The sequence below is a fragment of the Cherax quadricarinatus genome, chromosome 74 (assembly GCF_038502225.1).
Source record: "Cherax quadricarinatus isolate ZL_2023a chromosome 74, ASM3850222v1, whole genome shotgun sequence".
Lineage (NCBI taxonomy): Eukaryota > Metazoa > Arthropoda > Malacostraca > Decapoda > Parastacidae > Cherax > Cherax quadricarinatus.
In genome coordinates this window covers 3708539-3725829 of record NC_091365.1, presented here as the reverse complement: position 1 = coordinate 3725829, position 17291 = coordinate 3708539, and the positions used below count along the sequence as shown (strand labels likewise).

At 40.2% G+C, this 17291-nt stretch overlaps 1 protein-coding gene across 3 annotated transcripts in view; it reads left to right on the top strand.

Moving 5' to 3' along the window:
• LOC128702446 (BMP and activin membrane-bound inhibitor homolog) overlaps positions 1–17291 on the top strand; it is a 125808-nt gene that overhangs the window by 11708 nt on the left and 96809 nt on the right. For 2 of the 3 annotated variants that reach the window (XM_070100685.1, XM_070100686.1), the window contains one exon: positions 4316–4497. In XM_070100685.1, the coding sequence (XP_069956786.1) occupies positions 4316–4497 (182 nt within the window). Of the gene's footprint in view, positions 1–4315; positions 4618–13684; positions 14160–17291 lie in introns of those variants that run through there. The other variant, XM_070100687.1, reaches the window with a different exon arrangement.

Sequence of the window (17291 nt, the reverse complement as noted above, 5' to 3'; positions counted from 1 at the left end):
GGAGTGGACGTGTCAGCGGATGGGTCTATGAAAGATGAGGTGAATCATAGAATTGATGAGGGAAAAAGAGTGAGTGGTGTACTTAGGAGTCTGTGGAGACAAAGAAGTTTGTCCTTGGAGGCAAAGAGGGGAATGTATGAGAGTATAGTTTTACCAACGCTCTTATATGGGTGTGAAGCATGGGTGATGAATGTTGCAGCGAGGAGAAGGCTGGAGGCAGTGGAGATGTCATGTCTGAGGGCAATCTGTGGTGTGAATATAATGCAGAGAATTCGTAGTTTGGAAGTTAGGAGGAGGTGCGGGATTACCAAAACTGTTGTCCAGAGGGCTGAGGAAGGGTTGTTGAGGTGGTTCGGACATGTAGAGAGAATGGAGCGAAACAGAATGACTTCAAGAGTGTATCAGTCTGTAGTGGAAGGAAGGCGGGGTAGGGGTCGGCCTAGGAAAGGTTGGAGAGAGGGGGTAAAGGAGGTTTTGTGTGCGAGGGGCTTGGACTTCCAGCAGGTATGCATGAGCGTGTTTGATAGGAGTGAATGGAGACAAATGGTTTTTAATACTTGACGTGCTGTTGGAGTGTGAGCAAAGTAACATTTATGAAGGGATTCAGGGAAACCGGCAGGCCGGACTTGAGTCCTGGAGATGGGAAGTACAGTGCCTGCACTCTGAAGGAGGGGTGTTAATGTTGCAGTTTAAAAACTGTAGTGTAAAGCACCCTTCTGGCAAGACAGTGATGGAGTGACTGATGGTGAAAGTTTTTCTTTTTCGGGCCACCCTGCCTTGGTGGGAATTGGCCAGTGTGATAATAAAATAAAAATAAATTTATTTCAGCACAATACCTGTTTGTAGAAAAGAGTATAACAGTTGGGTGTACATGCCAAAAGCCCCTTTATATGCAGAGTATTTCAGGCATACTTAAGACTAACTTAATATTAATAAGGCAATAATAGTGCAGTAATTTTGTGCGTATGATCATTAGGTGAGTTGACAATGAATACAAGAGAATTGAATATTATATTTCATGCTATAAGGGTTTAATAAGTTTGATAGAGAGGAATTACAATTTTGATTATTAACCTAAGGCAGACACAATGGATTGATTAACATTTGAGAGGCTTACAGATATTGAGAGTAAGTAAGTTTATTCAGGTTAACACAAATACAGTTACATAGATTATCATACATAGCAGCATGTGTATAGAACGTAGGGTAACCCAAAAAAGCCAGAGTGACTTATTTCCATTATAATGATTATAATGTTTTACCTATGTTCATGATATGAGCAAATGCATGTATAGTTTTTACATATGTATTCAAAGAACACAGTAGTAGTCACCAGAGTAAAATCTGAGGTGGCTACAGTGAAAAGCTCTGTTCCACAAGGCACAGTGCTCGCTCCCATCTTGTTCCTCATCCTCATATCTGACAGACAGGGATATAAGCCACAGTGCTGCGTCTTCCTTTGCAGATGACACCCGAATTTGCATGACAGTTTCCTCCATTGAAGACACAGCAAGACTTCAGGCAGACATCACCCAAATCTTTATATGGGCAGCAGAAAACAATATGAAGCTCAGCGATGAGGACTTTCAATTATTCCAATATGGAAAACGTGAGGAAATTAAAACTACATTGGAGTATAAAACAAATTCCAACCACACAGTAAGAGTGAAAAACTAATGTAAAAGATCTGGGATTGATCATGTCAGAAGACCTCACCTTCAAAGACCATAACATTGTATCAATTGCATCTGCTTGAAAAATGACAGGATGGATAATAATAATTTTATTTTGACATGATACATAGTTGTATGAAGGAATATAATAGTTGAGTGTACATGCCAGAAGCCCCTTGTATGTAAAGCATTTCAGGCAAACTTAAAATTAACTTAAGATTAATTAGGCTATAACAGATTAAATGGTCATTAGGTGAGTTACAGTGAGTACAGAGACTTGAGTATTAATAGATGTAATGCTATATGGCTTTAATAGGTCTAGTAGAGAAGTTTAGTAGTGAATTATTATAGTTTTGAATTATTTTATAAAAACTAGTGTGGGTACTTCCCCACATGCCCCAGCCAGGGTACTTCCCCACATGCCCCAGCCAGGGTACTTCCCCACATGCCCCAGCCAGGGTACTTCCCCACATGCCCCAGCCAGGGTACTTCCCCACACACCAGCCAGGGCACTTCCCCACATGCACCTGACAAGCCTACTCCTGTTGTGGAATCTATTGTGGCTTTGGGGAAGTCCATGGGGTTGGATGTGAGTGGCCAGGATGTGGAAGAGTTGGTGGACGACTGCAGTGAAGAGCTAACCACTGAAAAGCCGCAAGACCTTCATCTGGAACAGCAACAGATCACATGAGGAAATTGCTTCAAAGGAGGAAGAGAAAGGGAAGAAGGTGCCTTCTTCAGTGATTAAGGACATGTGTGCAAAGTGGAGTGAATTGCAAAGTTTTGTGGAGAAATATGTATCACCCTAACAAATCTGTTGCAGGCTGAGTTTGCAACATGTTCAGTGACAATGCCTTGTCCCATTTTAGGCAAATCTTAGAGACGCCAGAAACCGCTCTCTGGAATTTTTTTTTGTGCGACGAGTCCAGTGACTCTCAAGCTGGTTCTAGTGCCAGTAAAAAACAAAGTAGAGAAGTAACCCCTGATAAAGACTTGGTACCTGAAGTCTTTAACCCTTTCAGGGTCCGTGCCGTAGATCTACGGCTCTGTTGAGGGTCCAAACCGTAGATCTACGCCATGAGCTCAGCTCACTCTGATAAGCTGTGAGTGGTAAATTTGGGCCTAGATATGAAAGAATACATATATGTGGTATGTGTGCACCACATAAAACAAATCCAGCAGCACACAGTGCATAATGAGGAAAAAAAACAGACCGTAATTTTCGATTAAAACAGCGACTTTACAGTGTTTTTTGTATGCTTTTTATAGTTGTATTTGCGATTTCTGGGTCTCATTTAATAGAATGGAAGATATATTACAGAAATAGAGATGAGTTTGATTGGTTTTAGTACTGGAAATGGCTTGAAACTAAGCTCAAAGTAGCGGAAATGTTAAATTTTTGCAAACATTCAAGAGTAAACAAATGACTTCATGTAAGCTTCATAATTAGTTTGCCCAAAATGCATTTGCATAATTAGTGGCTTTCTTCTGAGCCTTATATTTTATCAGATTATATCTGTAATATAATAAGATCAACTAATTTGTATTGCTCATGAGAATTTTTTTTTTAAGTTTAAAGATGTCTGGGAGGAGGAGTTAGGTGTAGGGGTCATCCCAGAAATGGTTGAAGGGAGGACATAACAGAGGCTTCAGATTTTTTGGGGCTTGAGCATCTAGCAGGGCTGTCGGAGCATGTTAGATAAGTGTGAATGGAAACAAGTGGTTTTTAGTGAACTTGCTGTTTGCTGTTGGAGAGAGAGAAAGCTTTTGTTAAGGGATTCAGAGAAACTAGTTAGCCAGACTTGAGTTCTGGAGGTAGGCAGAGCAGTACCTGCACTCTGAAGGTTGGGTGGGGACATGGCAGTTGGGGGGTAATCTGATTTGTGTTGTCAGCACATTTCTGGCAAGACAGCATTTGAATGAATGATGATGAATGTATTTTCTTTGGATTGCTTTGCCTTGGAAGGAGACAGCCATTGAGATAAAAATTAGGTAGGTGCTAACCATTGATTTATTTAAATGACATTACAGTCATTTATTTTCAGAATATTGTGCAATTAAAATAATTATAAATATGTATACAGAATTCTTATGAGTCTGACACTAAGTGTTAGACATACCCTGTTGGTCACCTAGCAAGAAATGTTGTTTGACAGATGTGATAAAATGGTTTAAAACCGACATCTGTCAGACACTGCAACATCATGTGATCTTGATACAAAGAATTCTTCAAAACTTGTCCAACCTTTGGATGAAGACCTACTTCGACTAGTGGATGGTACCACTTTGACCCCACCTCCTCCTGCTTTGCCTCACGTGACTACAGTATATAAGCCACTTCTATGGCCCAATGCTGTACTTTCTACAAGATTGATGGACTGAACACATCAACTCCAGGCTGAGGAACTGATTACCTCAAACTCCTCTTCTACTTACACCTACCTGATTTGTATTGGACTGATGAAGCCACTGTATGGCAAAACGTTTCTTCAATAAAGATTCCCATGTGTTGCATAAATTTCTCAATCTTCAAGAAACGTGTTGATGTTTTTTGCATGTGTACATGTGCATCTGATTATTACTATGTGATGGGTAAGGGTAGTCATAGAGAATTAATGACATTCTCATTTTTATTGTCTTAGGGGTAGACATGCCGAGTGTTTGAGGAAAGGTGAAGTGCACAGTATGGAGACCCGTGAGACTCCTGTGCCTGTTATTCAGCTCCACCCAGACCCTGACCTCACCTGCTGCAACCAGGATATGTGTAACTACCGCAACATCAATGTTTATGTCCAGGTGGATGGCAATTATGACAGCCAGACAGGTGAGAGGCACAGCTTCAGGATTTGCTGTCTTGAGATTTCCAAATTACATTACATCCTCTCATCACTTAGCGACGTACTCATTTACCGACCGCTCGGATTTATGACCAGCTCTCCAACCAGTATGCAAACCTAAGTAATGTATATTAGAGCTGATTTCTTCTATTCTGCTTTTTACAGTATACAGTACTACTGTATAAACATTTAAAAATATACTAGAAATGTTATGAATGGTGCAAAGGTGACATTAACCTTTAAACTGTCCAAACGTAGATCTATGTTTTTTCAACATTTGAAAGTATATGTAAAAAAGTAGATTTTTTTTTTTTACATTTGAAAATGTGTAAAAAAACTTTGATGTACGTTTTTTTTTTTTTTTGTTATATTTGAAAATGTGTAAAAGAAACGTAGATCTACGTTTGGAGCACTACGCATGTGAATGTAGATCTGCTTGGACAGTTTAAGGGTTAAAAAAATATCTGAAGATGGTTGACACAAACCCACTACCAGTATAGTATGCTCCTTACTTTACCAATTCGCTTATTAACCTTCTCTTAGGAATGGAACCCCTTCGATAAGTGAGAAGAGGCTGTATTAACATTTAGGTATACATGTATATTTAAGTAGAAAAATTAATGTGCTTAATTTTATCCTTAAAAATATTGTTGTAATGTTTATTTTCCATGGCATTACATAGTTTTACTATGTTATATAATAAATGGAAAAGCCTATACAGTGGACCCTTGGTTTTTGTGAGTCAGTTTTCGTGAATTATGATTATCGGCAACATTTTTCGTCAAAATATGGTCTTGGTTTTTGTGATTTCCCTTGAATTTCAGTGGTCGTACAGAACATGTCCCAGTGGCCCCGTACACACACAGCCTCCCATAGACATAATAATCCAATGTTTTTTGTGCTTGCAACTAGAAATTAAGCCACCATGGGCCCAAAGAAAGCTCCTAGTGCCAGCCCTTTGGTAAAGAAGGTGAGAAACACGATCGAATTCAAGAAAGAAATTATAGCAAAGTACAAGTGGAAGAAGAAGAGAGAGAGGGGAGAATGTGCCTTCTTCAGTGATTCTACGATATGTACAATACTAAAGCAGCAGGAGTCGATAAAGGCTATAGTGCCAGCCAGTGATAGTGTAGCATTAACAGTGTAGCAAGTGAGTTAAGCGATTAAGCGATAGAAAAAACGCAACATGAAACTTAACTCCTCCAATGTTTTTTTATTATTTTTATTAACACATCGGCCAATTCCCACCAAGGCAGGGTGGCCCAAAAAAGAAAAACTCATCATCATTCACTCCATCACTGTCTTGCCAGAGGTGCGCTTACACTACAGTTATAAAACTGCAACTTTAACACCCCTCCTTCAGAGTGCAGGCACTGTACTTCCCATCTCCAGGACTCAAGTCTGGCCTGCCGGTTTCCCTGAATCCCTTCATAAATGTTACTTTGCTCACACTCCAACAGCACGTCAAGTATTAAAAACCATAAATAACAAAAAAAGGCACAATACCGTGACGAACGATACACAAATAACCCGCACATAAAAGAGAGAAGCTTACGACGACGTTTTGGTCCGACTTGGACCATTTACAAGTCTTGTCGGTATTATTTACCATTCTTGTACTACTACTGCTACTACCACCACCTCTTCCTGCCTATATATAGCTGTCCTGCTCCACTTCTGGTTAGTGTGACTTTGTAAATGGTCCAAGTCGGACCGAAACATCGTCGTAAGCTTCTCTTTTATGTGCGGGTTATTTGTGTATTAAAATCCATTTGTCTCCACTCACTTCTATCAAATATGCTCATGCACGCTTGCTGGAATTCCAAGCCCCTTGCACACACAACTTCCTTTACCCCCTCCCTCCAACCCTTCCTAGGCTGACCCCTACCCTGCCTTCCCTCCGCTACAGATTTATACTCTCTGGAAGTCATTCTGTTTTGTTCCATTCTCTCTATATGTCTGAACCACCTCAACAACCCCTCCTTCGCCCTTTGGGTAATAGTTTTGGTAATCCCACACCTTCTCCTAATTTCCAAACTACGAATTCTCTTCATTATATTCACACCACACATTGCCCTCAGACATGACATCTCCACTGCTTCTGGCCTTCTCATTGCAGTATTCATCACCCATGCTTCACACCCGTACAAGAGGTTTGGTACAACTATACTCTCATTCCCCTTTTTGCTTCCACAGACAAAGTTCTTTGTCTCTACAGACTCCTAAGTGCACCACTCACCCTTTTCCCCTCATCAATTCTGTGATTCACCTCGTCCTTCATAGACCCATCTGCTGACACGTCCATTCCTAAATATCTGAATACATTCACCTCCTCCATACTCTCTCCCTCCAATCTGATATCCAGTCGTTCATCACCTAAGCTTTTTGTTATCCTCATAACCTTACTCTTTCCTATATTCACTTTTAATTTTCTTCTTTTACATTTTTTTTTTTATTATCACACTGGCCGATTCCCACCAAGGCAGGGTGGCCTGAAAAAGAAAAACTTTCACCATCATTCACTCCATCACTGTCTTGCCAGAAGGGTGCTTTACACTACAGTTTTTAAACTGCAACATTAACACCCCTCCTTCAGAGTGCAGGCACTGTACTTCCCATCTCCAGGACTCAAGTCCGGCCTGCCGGTTTCCCTGAATCCCTTCATAAATGTTACTTTGCTCACACTCCAACAGCACGTCAAGTATTAAAAACCATTTGTCTCCATTCACTCCTATCAAACACGCTCACGCATGCCTGCTGGAAGTCCAAGCCCCTCGCACACAAAACCTCCTTTACCCCCTCCCTCCAACCTTTCCTAGGCCGACCCCTACCCCGCCTTCCTTCCACTACAGACTGATACACTCTTGAAGTCATTCTGTTTCGCTCCATTCTCTCTACATCTCCGAACCACCTCAACAACCCTTCCTCAGCCCTGTGAACAACAGTTTTGGTAATCACGCACCTCCTCCTAACTTCCAAACTACGAATTCTCTGCATTATATTCACACCACACATTGCCCTCAGACATGACATCTCCACTGCCTCCAGCCTTCTCCTCGCTGCAACATTCATCACCCATGCTTCACACCCATATAAGAGCGTTGGTAAAACTATACTCTCATACATTCCCCTCTTTGCCTCCAAGGACAAAGTTCTTTGTCTCCCCAGACTCCTAAGTGCACCACTCACTCTTTTTCCCTCATCAATTCTATGATTCACCTCATCTTTCATAGACCCATCCGCTGACACGTCCACTCCCAAATATCTGAATACATTCACCTCCTCCATACTCTCTCCCTCCAATCTGATATTCAATCTTTCATCACCTAATCTTTTTGTTATCCTCATAACCTTACTCTTTCCTGTATTCACCTTTAATTTTCTTCTTTTGCACACCCTACCAAATTCATCCACCAATCTCTGCAACTTCTCTTCAGAATCTCCCAAGAGCACAGTGTCATCAGCAAAGAGCAGCTGTGACAACTCCCACTTTGTGTGTGATTCTTTATCTTTTAACTCCACGCCTCTTGCCAAGACCCTCGCATTTACTTCTCTTACAACCCCATCTATAAATATATTAAACAACCACGGTGACATCACACATCCTTGTCTAAGGCCTACTTTTACTGGGAAAAAATTTCCCTCTTTCCTACATACTCTAACTTGAGCCTCACTATCCTCGTAAAAACTCTTCACTGCTTTCAGTAACCTACCTCCTACACCATACACTTGCAACATCTGCCACATTGCCCCCCTATCCACCCTGTCATATGCCTTTTCCAAATCCATAAATGCCACAAAGACCTCTTTAGCCTTATCTAAATACTGTTCACTTATATGTTTCACTGTAAACACCTGGTCCACACACCCCCTACCTTTCCTAAAGCCTCCTTGTTCATCTGCTATCCTATTTTCCGTCTTACTCTTAATTCTTTCAATTATAACTCTACCATACACTTTACCAGGTAGTCTCAACAGACTTATCCCCCTATAATTTTTGCACTCTCTTTTATCCCCTTTGCCTTTATACAAAGGCACTATACATGCTCTCTGCCAATCCCTAGGTACCTTACCCTCTTCCATACATTTATTAAATAATTGCACCAACCACTCCAAAACTATATCCCCACCTGCTTTTAACATTTCTATCTTTATCCCATCAATCCCAGCTGCCTTACCCCCTTTCATTTTACCTACTGCCTCACGAACTTCCCCCACACTCACAACTGGCTCTTCCTCACTCCTACAAGATGTTATTCCTCCTTGCCCTATACACGAAATCACAGCTTCCCTATCTTCATCAACATTTAACAATTCCTCAAAATATTCCCTCCATCTTCCCAATACCTCTAACTCTCCATTTAATAACTCTCCTCTCCTATTTTTAACTGACAAATCCATTTGTTCTCTAGGCTTTCTTAACTTGTTAATCTCACTCCAAAACTTTTTCTTATTTTCAACAAAATTTGTTGATAACATCTCACCCACTCTCTCATTTGCTCTCTTTTTACATTGCTTCACCACTCTCTTAACCTCTCTTTTTCTCCATATACTCTTCCCTCCTTGCATCACTTCTACTTTGTAAAAACTTCTCATATGCTAACTTTTTCTCCCTTACTACTCTCTTTACATCATCATTCCACCAATTGCTCCTCTTCCCTCCTGCACCCACTTTCCTGTAACCACAAACTTCTGCTGAACACTCTAACACTACATTTTTAAACCTACCCCATACCTCTTCGACCCCATTGCCTATGCTCTCATTAGCCCATCTATCCTCCAATAGCTGTTTATATCTTACCCTAACTGCCTCCTCTTTTAGTTTATAAACCTTCACCTCTCTTCCCTGATGCTTCTATTCTCCTTGTATCCCATCTACCTTTTACTCTCAGTGTAGCTACAACTAGAAAGTGATCTGATATATCTGTGGCCCCTCTATAAACATGTACATCCTGAAGTCTACTCAACAGTCTTTTATCTACCAATACATAATCCAACAAACTACTGTCATTTCGCCCTACATCATATCTTGTATACTTATTTATCCTCTTTTTCTTAAAATATGTATTACCTATAACTAAACCCCTTTCTATACAAAGTTCAATCAAAGGGCTCCCATTATCATTTACACCTGGCACCCCAAACTTACCTACCACACCCTCTCTAAAAGTTTCTCCTACTTTAGCATTCAGGTCTCCTACCACAATTACTCTCTCACTTGGTTCAAAGGCTCCTATACATTCACTTAACATCTCCCAAAATCTCTCTCTCTCCTCTGCATTCCTCTCTTCTCCAGGTGCATACACGCTTATTATGACCCACTTCTCGCATCCAACCTTTACTTTAATCCACATAATTCTTGAATTTACACATTCATATTCTCTTTTCTCCTTCCATAACTGATCATTTAACATTACTGCTACCCCTTCCTTTGCTCTAACTCTCTCAGATACTCCAGATTTAATCCCATTTATTTCCCCTCACTGAAACTCTCCTACCCCCTTCAGCTTTGTTTCGCTTAGGGCCAGGACATCCAACTTCTTTTCATTCATAACATCAGCAATCATCTGTTTCTTGTCATCCGCACTACATCCACGCACATTTAAGCATCCCAGTTTTATAAAGTTTTTTCTTCTCTTTTTTAGTAAATGTCTACAGGAGAAGGGGTTACTAGCCCATTGCTCCCGGCATTTTAGTCGCCTCATACGACACACATGGCTTACGGAGGAAAGATTCTTTTCCACTTCCCCATGGACAATAGAAGAAATAAAGAAGAACAAGAGCTATTTAGAAAAAGGAGAAAAACCTAGATGTATGTATATATATATGCATGTGTGTGTCTGTGAAGTGTGACCAAAGTGTAAGTAGGAGTAGCAAGATATCCCTGTTATCTAGCGTGTTTATGAGACATACCCTACCAAATTCATCCACCAGCCTCTGCAACTTCTCTTCAGAATCTACCAAAAGCACCATGTCATCAGCAAAGAGCAACTGTGACAACTCCCACTTTGTGTTTGATTTTTTATCTTTTAACCCTTTCAGGGTTTTCGACGTACTAGGACGGCTTATGCACCGGGGTTATTGACGTACTAGAATGCCTAAATTCTAGCGCCTTCAAATCGAGCGAGAGAAAGCTGGTAGGCTTGCATATGAAAGAATGGATCTGTGTGGTCAGTGTGAGCAGTATAAAAAAAAACCTGCAGCACACAATGCATAATGAGAGAAAAAAACTGACAGTGTTTTTGGATTAAAACAGTGACTTTGCACTGTATTTTTGTATGGTATTTATGGTTGTATTCTAGTTTTCCTGGTCTCATTTTATAGAATGGAAGACATATTACAGAAATTGAGATGATTTTGATTGGTTTTACAATCAAAAGTACCTTGAAATTGAACTCAAAGTAGCAGAAATGTTCTATTTTTACCAAGTTCAGAAGTAAACAAATCATGCCAAGCGTCCAATACACGTCAACTGATGAGTCTGATATTCTTTCACAAGTGCGCTGATATTATTTATACCATTTCTACACTAATGCAGTAGTCTGCATAACAGTAAATCTTCTATTTTTTGTAAGAATAAAAATTCAAAGTGGAGAGCAAAAGAAATATAAGAGGGGCCTGGGGATGTGACTAAGAAACAGAGAACTTGTTATTTTAGTGCCAGGAATGTCTGTCTTGTTTATTCTGGACCCTATTTGGAAATTGGCATCTTTTGAAATTTGTGTGAAATTGGCAAAATTACCAATTTCTAACCACTTGATTGGATAGTTGAAATTGATAAATGGGTGGTTTCTTGTACTCGTTTGATAGAAAAAATGGAGTTATAGCGAAATAAATATGATTCCTGTCGACTAGTACACAAGAATTTGCCAAAAATAGAGCTCAAAGTTGGCGAAATTGCCGATGTGTAAACATCGGTGAGACCACTAACTTTGCGAGAGCATAATTCCATAAGTTTTCCATCAAATTTCATACTTTTGGTGTCATTATGATTGGGAAAAGATTCTCGATCATTTCATAAGAAAAAATAATTTTTTTTTTTTCCAAAAAATTTTCGACCCTGAGAACAAGTTTAGGAGGGGGCTTCTCAACCCTGAAAGGGTTAACTCCATACCTCTTGCCAAGACCCTTGCACTCACTTCTATTACAACCCCATCTATAAATATATTGAACAGCCACGGTGACATCACACATCCTTGTCTAAGGCCTACTTTTACTGGGAAATAATCTCCCTCTCTCCTGCATACTCTACCCTGAGCCTCACTATTCTCGTAAAAACTCTTCACTGCTTTCAGTAACCTACCTTCTATACCATACACCTGCAACATCTGCCACATTGCCCCCCCTGTCCACCCTGTCATATCTTCTTTCAACACACCGGCCGTATCCCACCGAGGCAGGGTGGCCCAAAAGGAAAAACGAAAATTTCTCCTTTTACATTTAGTAATATATACGGGAGAAGGGGTTACTAGCCCCTTGCTCCTGGCATTTTAGTTGCCTCTTACAACATGCATGGCTTACGGAGGAAGAATTCTGTTCCACTTCCCCGTGGAGATGAGAGGAAATAAACAAGAACAAGAACAAGAACTAGAAAGAAAATAGGAGACAACCCAGAGGGGTGTATATATATATACGTATATATGCTTGCACATGTATGTGTAGCGTGACCTAAGTGTGAGTAGAAGTAGCAAGACATACCTGAAGCCTAGCATGTTTATGAGACAGAAAAATGGACGCCAGCAATCCTACCATCATGTAAAACAATTACAGGCTTACATTTTACACTCGGCAGGACGGTAGTACCTCCCTGGGCGGTTGCTGTCGACCAACCTACTACCTAGGCCCTGTCATATGCCTTTTCTAAATCCATAAATGCCACAAAAACCTCTTTACCCTTATCTAAATAATGTTCACTTATAAGTTTCACTGTAAACACTTGGTCTACACACACCCCCTACCTTCCCTAAAGCCTCCTTGTTCATCTGCTATCCTACTCTGTCTTACTCTTAATTCTTTGAATAATAACTCTACCATACACTTTACCAGGTATACTCAACAGACTTATTCCCCTATAATTTTTGCACTCTCTTTTATCCCCTTTGCCTTTATACAAAGGAACTATGCATGCTCTCTGCCAATCCCTAGGTACCTTACCCTCTTCCATACATTTATTAAATAATAGCACCAACCACTCCAACACTAGATCCCCTCCTGCTCTTAACATTTCTATCTTTATTCCATCAATCCCAGCTGCCTTACCAACCCTTTCATTCTACCCACTGCCTCACGAACTTCCCCCACACTCACAACTGGCTCTTCCTCACTCCTACAAGATGTTATTCCTCCTTGCCCTATACATGAAATTACAGCTTCCCTATCTTCATCAACATTTAACAATTCCTCAAAATATTCCCTCCATCTTCCTGATACCTCTAACTCTTCATTTAATAACTCTCCTCTCATATTTTTAACTGTCAAATCCATTTGTTCCCTAGGCTTCCTCAGCTTATTAATCTCACTCCAAAACTTTTTCTTATTTTCAACAAATGGAAATAAATGGTATAAAATACCGACACAATGGAAATATAAACACACATGCAGTATAATGTGATCCTTTATTGACAACGTTTCGCCCACACAGTGGGATTTTTCAAATCACAAACGGATGTACCTGGGGTGGAAGGTACGTGAATATTTATAGTCAGGTTCAGAATGCTGAGGTCAGGTGGAGGATGCTGCATCTGATGATGTACCGAGTGGGGTTATAGAGTCTAAAATCTTGGGTAGCTTGGAAGGGAGATTGGATAAGTTTGTGAGCAAACCTTCTGCAGTGTTCTTCCATTCCTATGCTCTTATGTGGGATAGCAATTTAGTTTCTTGGCAAGTGGTTCAGCTATGTTATAGAAGCCACTATTCTGGTTGAAGTTGTCAGATATGGAGATAAGTGATGACTCCAGGATTCTTCGGTATTGAGTGTTGTCTTCTGTTGCAATGAGTCTTGAGTTTCTGTAGTTTATTAAGTGGTTGTGTGAATTAGTGTTGTACACAGGCATTCCTTGTATCGTCAGACCTGCTTGCGTATTGGTGTTCTGAAATACATGTTTGGAGGTCCCTTGATGTTTCTCCCACATATAATTTGTTGGCCATTACAAGGGATTATGTATACCCCTGCAGAGGATGGAAGCTTGTCCTGTCTATCACTGGTAATGTCCTTGATGGTCGTGGTTGTGGAGGTAGAAACTCGAGGCTTATCATCACAGAAGACAACACTCAGTACCGAAGAATCCTGGAATCATCGCTTGTCTCTATATCCGACAACTTCAACCAGAATAGTGGCTTCTGTAACATAGCTGAACCACTTGCCAAGAAACTTCTTCATTGCTATCCCACACAAGAGCATAGGAATGGAAGAACACTGCAGAAGGTCTGCTCAAAAACTTATCCAATCTCCCTTCCAAGCTACCCAAGATTTTAGACTCTATAACCCCCACTCGGTCCATCATCAGATGCAGCATCCTCCACCTGACCTCAGCATTCTGAACCTAACTATAAATACTTGCGTACCTTCCACCCCAGGTAGATCTGTTTGTGACTTGAAAAAACCCACTGTGTGGGCAAAACGTTGTCAATAAAGGATCACATTATACTGCATATGTGTTTATATTTCCAAAATTTGTTGATAACATCTCACCCACTCTCTCATTTGCTCTTTTTAGATTGCTTCACCACTCTTAACCTCTCTCTTTCTCTCCATATACTCTTCCCTCCCTCTATATACTTTCAATTTTAGTGTCGGTATATAGAGCCAGTGACAACACTGTCACCGCCGCCACCACTATACGGCTTATTCTGCCAGTGGTCCTGATAACCCAACACCACCACCACCACTAGTCATACATAATGACATATTTTATTCATTCTAGAGTATATATCATGTTTCTATGTTATTAATATTGTTTATTATGTCATATTAGATGAATTGTGATAGATGAGTAAGCCGTAGAGTTGATATTAGTATAATATTCAAGCATTTTGTCCTGTCTCCAAACAGTAAACTCACCTCCCTTTCCCCTCCTCCCTGTCTTCCATACACCAACGAGAGCCTTCAGTAAATAGTTGTGACAGGACCCACAGGCATAACACCAGACACAAACATCTCTACAACATTCCCCATGTCCGACTAAACCTTTACAAAAATTCAATGTATGTCAAAGGCCCTAAAATCTGGAACACCCTACTTGAAAACTCTAGAACTGCAGACACATTCATCACCTTCAAAACTACCATTAGAAAACATCTTATATCCCTGATACACCCCGTCAACTAACTACATAAAAACCACCTGGTGGTTCACACTTACACTCACTCACCCATTTGACTATAAGCACAGAAATACGAATCTTAATTCTAAAATAATGATTCCTAACTAGTTGTAAGTTTGCCTGTGATACTCCAATATAGAAACTATGTATTGTGCCAGAACAAAAGCATTCACATTGCTGAACTTAAACTAGTACAGTATTTAGTCACTTAGTATTTAGTCAACTTACTCCATAATTTGTAATAATTTAGGGTTAAGAATTAATCTAAGTTTGCCTGAAATGCCCAGCCATGCTAGGTGTCCTAGTGGCCCCCTCTGTAATTAGTATTTTATTACATGTAAACCACACAAAACCAAAATCTGTAAACCCCGCATTGTAATCCTTATAGAGAATAAACTTGATTGATTGAAAGGTAAGTGTGATGTTAAATGTTCATTTTGGTAGTGCTTTATATTGATTTGTCTTTCTTTTCTGCATGTAAATCTATATTCAATCTCTAAAAAAATTATTTTTTGTTAATACTTTTGGGTGTCTGGAATGGATTAATTGGATTTACATTATTTCTTATGGGGAAAATGGTTTCAGTTTTCGTGAATTTTGGTTTTCGGCACTCTCTGGCACAGATTAATTGTGAAAACCAAGGGCCCACTAGTAGTGTTTTTTGGGCAGAACTTAAGATTAAATATTCACTAAGCTAGTTGTAGAGTAGGTATATAACATAAATGTTCTTGAAATTTTAATGAAGATGCCTATATGATGATAGGCCAGTTAAATACAATGATTTTTCTGAGTATTAAATCCTCAGTGTTACAAATGTTATAATGTAATTTAAATACACTGACAGTAAGAACAATTATTGCAATATACATGTATGGATATAAGAAATTAATGAATGTAAAAAGCCTCCTGATTATTACAATAGTTATGTCAGAAGAATGGTAGAGACGAGAGGTACATGATGAATACTAGACAGGTACTCGATAGGCAGGTTTCAAAGATGTTTGACATGCACCTACTATCCGACTTATGACCAACCTTGGTTCCGACCAACCGGTCGTAAGTCAAAATGGATGCAAGTCGAACCTTTGAAAATTGCCGACATACTGGGTAGGGCATAATGTCAAACTTTTCCTATACTATAAACTACTTACATAATACTGTAATGTAATGTACAATCATTATTTCATTATTTTTACCATAATTTACTTCTGTTATATTTTATTTATGTACTGTATATAATGTATACATGGTAGTGAAATGTATTGTAAATTTTACATCACATACAGTATCATATGTTACTGTTATTTTTATGTATTGTTGATACAGTGGAATGGGAGAAGATCACTGGTAGTGTCATCCTGCCAGAATGTAGTATAACCTATACCCTAAGTAAAGAGAAACAACTCTGGAACACGTATAATACGTGGCTGGCTGGCTGGACGGGTGGGTGGGTGGCCATGTGGGTGGTTGGCTGACTGAATGTGGCTCGCTAGCTCGCTCGTGAGCTCTCGCGCGCTCTCTCGTGCTCTCTTGCGCTCTCTCGCGCGCTCGCTCTCTGGCGCTCGCTCTCTGGCGCTCGCTCTCTGGTGCTCACTCTCTGGCGCTCGCTCTCTGGCGCTCGCTCTCTGGCACTCTCTGGCACTCTCTCTGGCACTCTCTGGCACACTCTCTGGCACTCTCTCTGGCTCTCTCTCTCTGGCTCTCTCTGGCACTCTCTCTGGCTCTCTCTCTGGCTCTCTCTCTGGCTCTCTCTCTCTGGCTCTCTCTCTCTCTCTCTCTCTCTCTCTCTCTCTCTCTCTCTCTCTCTCTCTCAGGTACACAAGTGAAGTTATCATACATAGTATAAATTACCTAGGATAACCCAAAAAATCCAGACAAAGTGCTATACAGTGGATCTGTGCTCCAGTGCCCTAAATTAATAATAATTATTATTATTACAATAATACATATGTACTAATATTAATAATAATATTATTATTAAACTATAATACAAAAATCATGTCCACTCATTACTTACCTTAAAATATCTGTAGTCTTAATGTAGAGTGAGAGGTGAGTAAACAAGATTAAATGAATAAACGAATGAGAGGGTAGAAGGTTGGCGAGTTATGTAAACAAACGTTGTTAAGATAAGATAAGATTTCGTTCGGATTTTTAACCCCGGAGGGTTAGCCACCCAGGATAACCCAAGAAAGTCAGTGCGTCATCGAGGACTGTCTAACTTATTTCCATTGGGGTCCTTAATCTTGTCCCCCAGGATGCGACCCACACCAGTCGACTAACACCCAGGTACCTATTTGCTGCTAGGTGAACAGGACAACAGGTGTAAGGAAACGTGTCGAAATGTTTCCACCCGCCGGGAATTGAACCCGGGCCCTCCGTGTGTGAAGCGGGAGCTTTAGCCACCAGGCCTGGTGTTGTTACCAGCCCGGACACGAATGGTTTCTGTTCACTCTGTC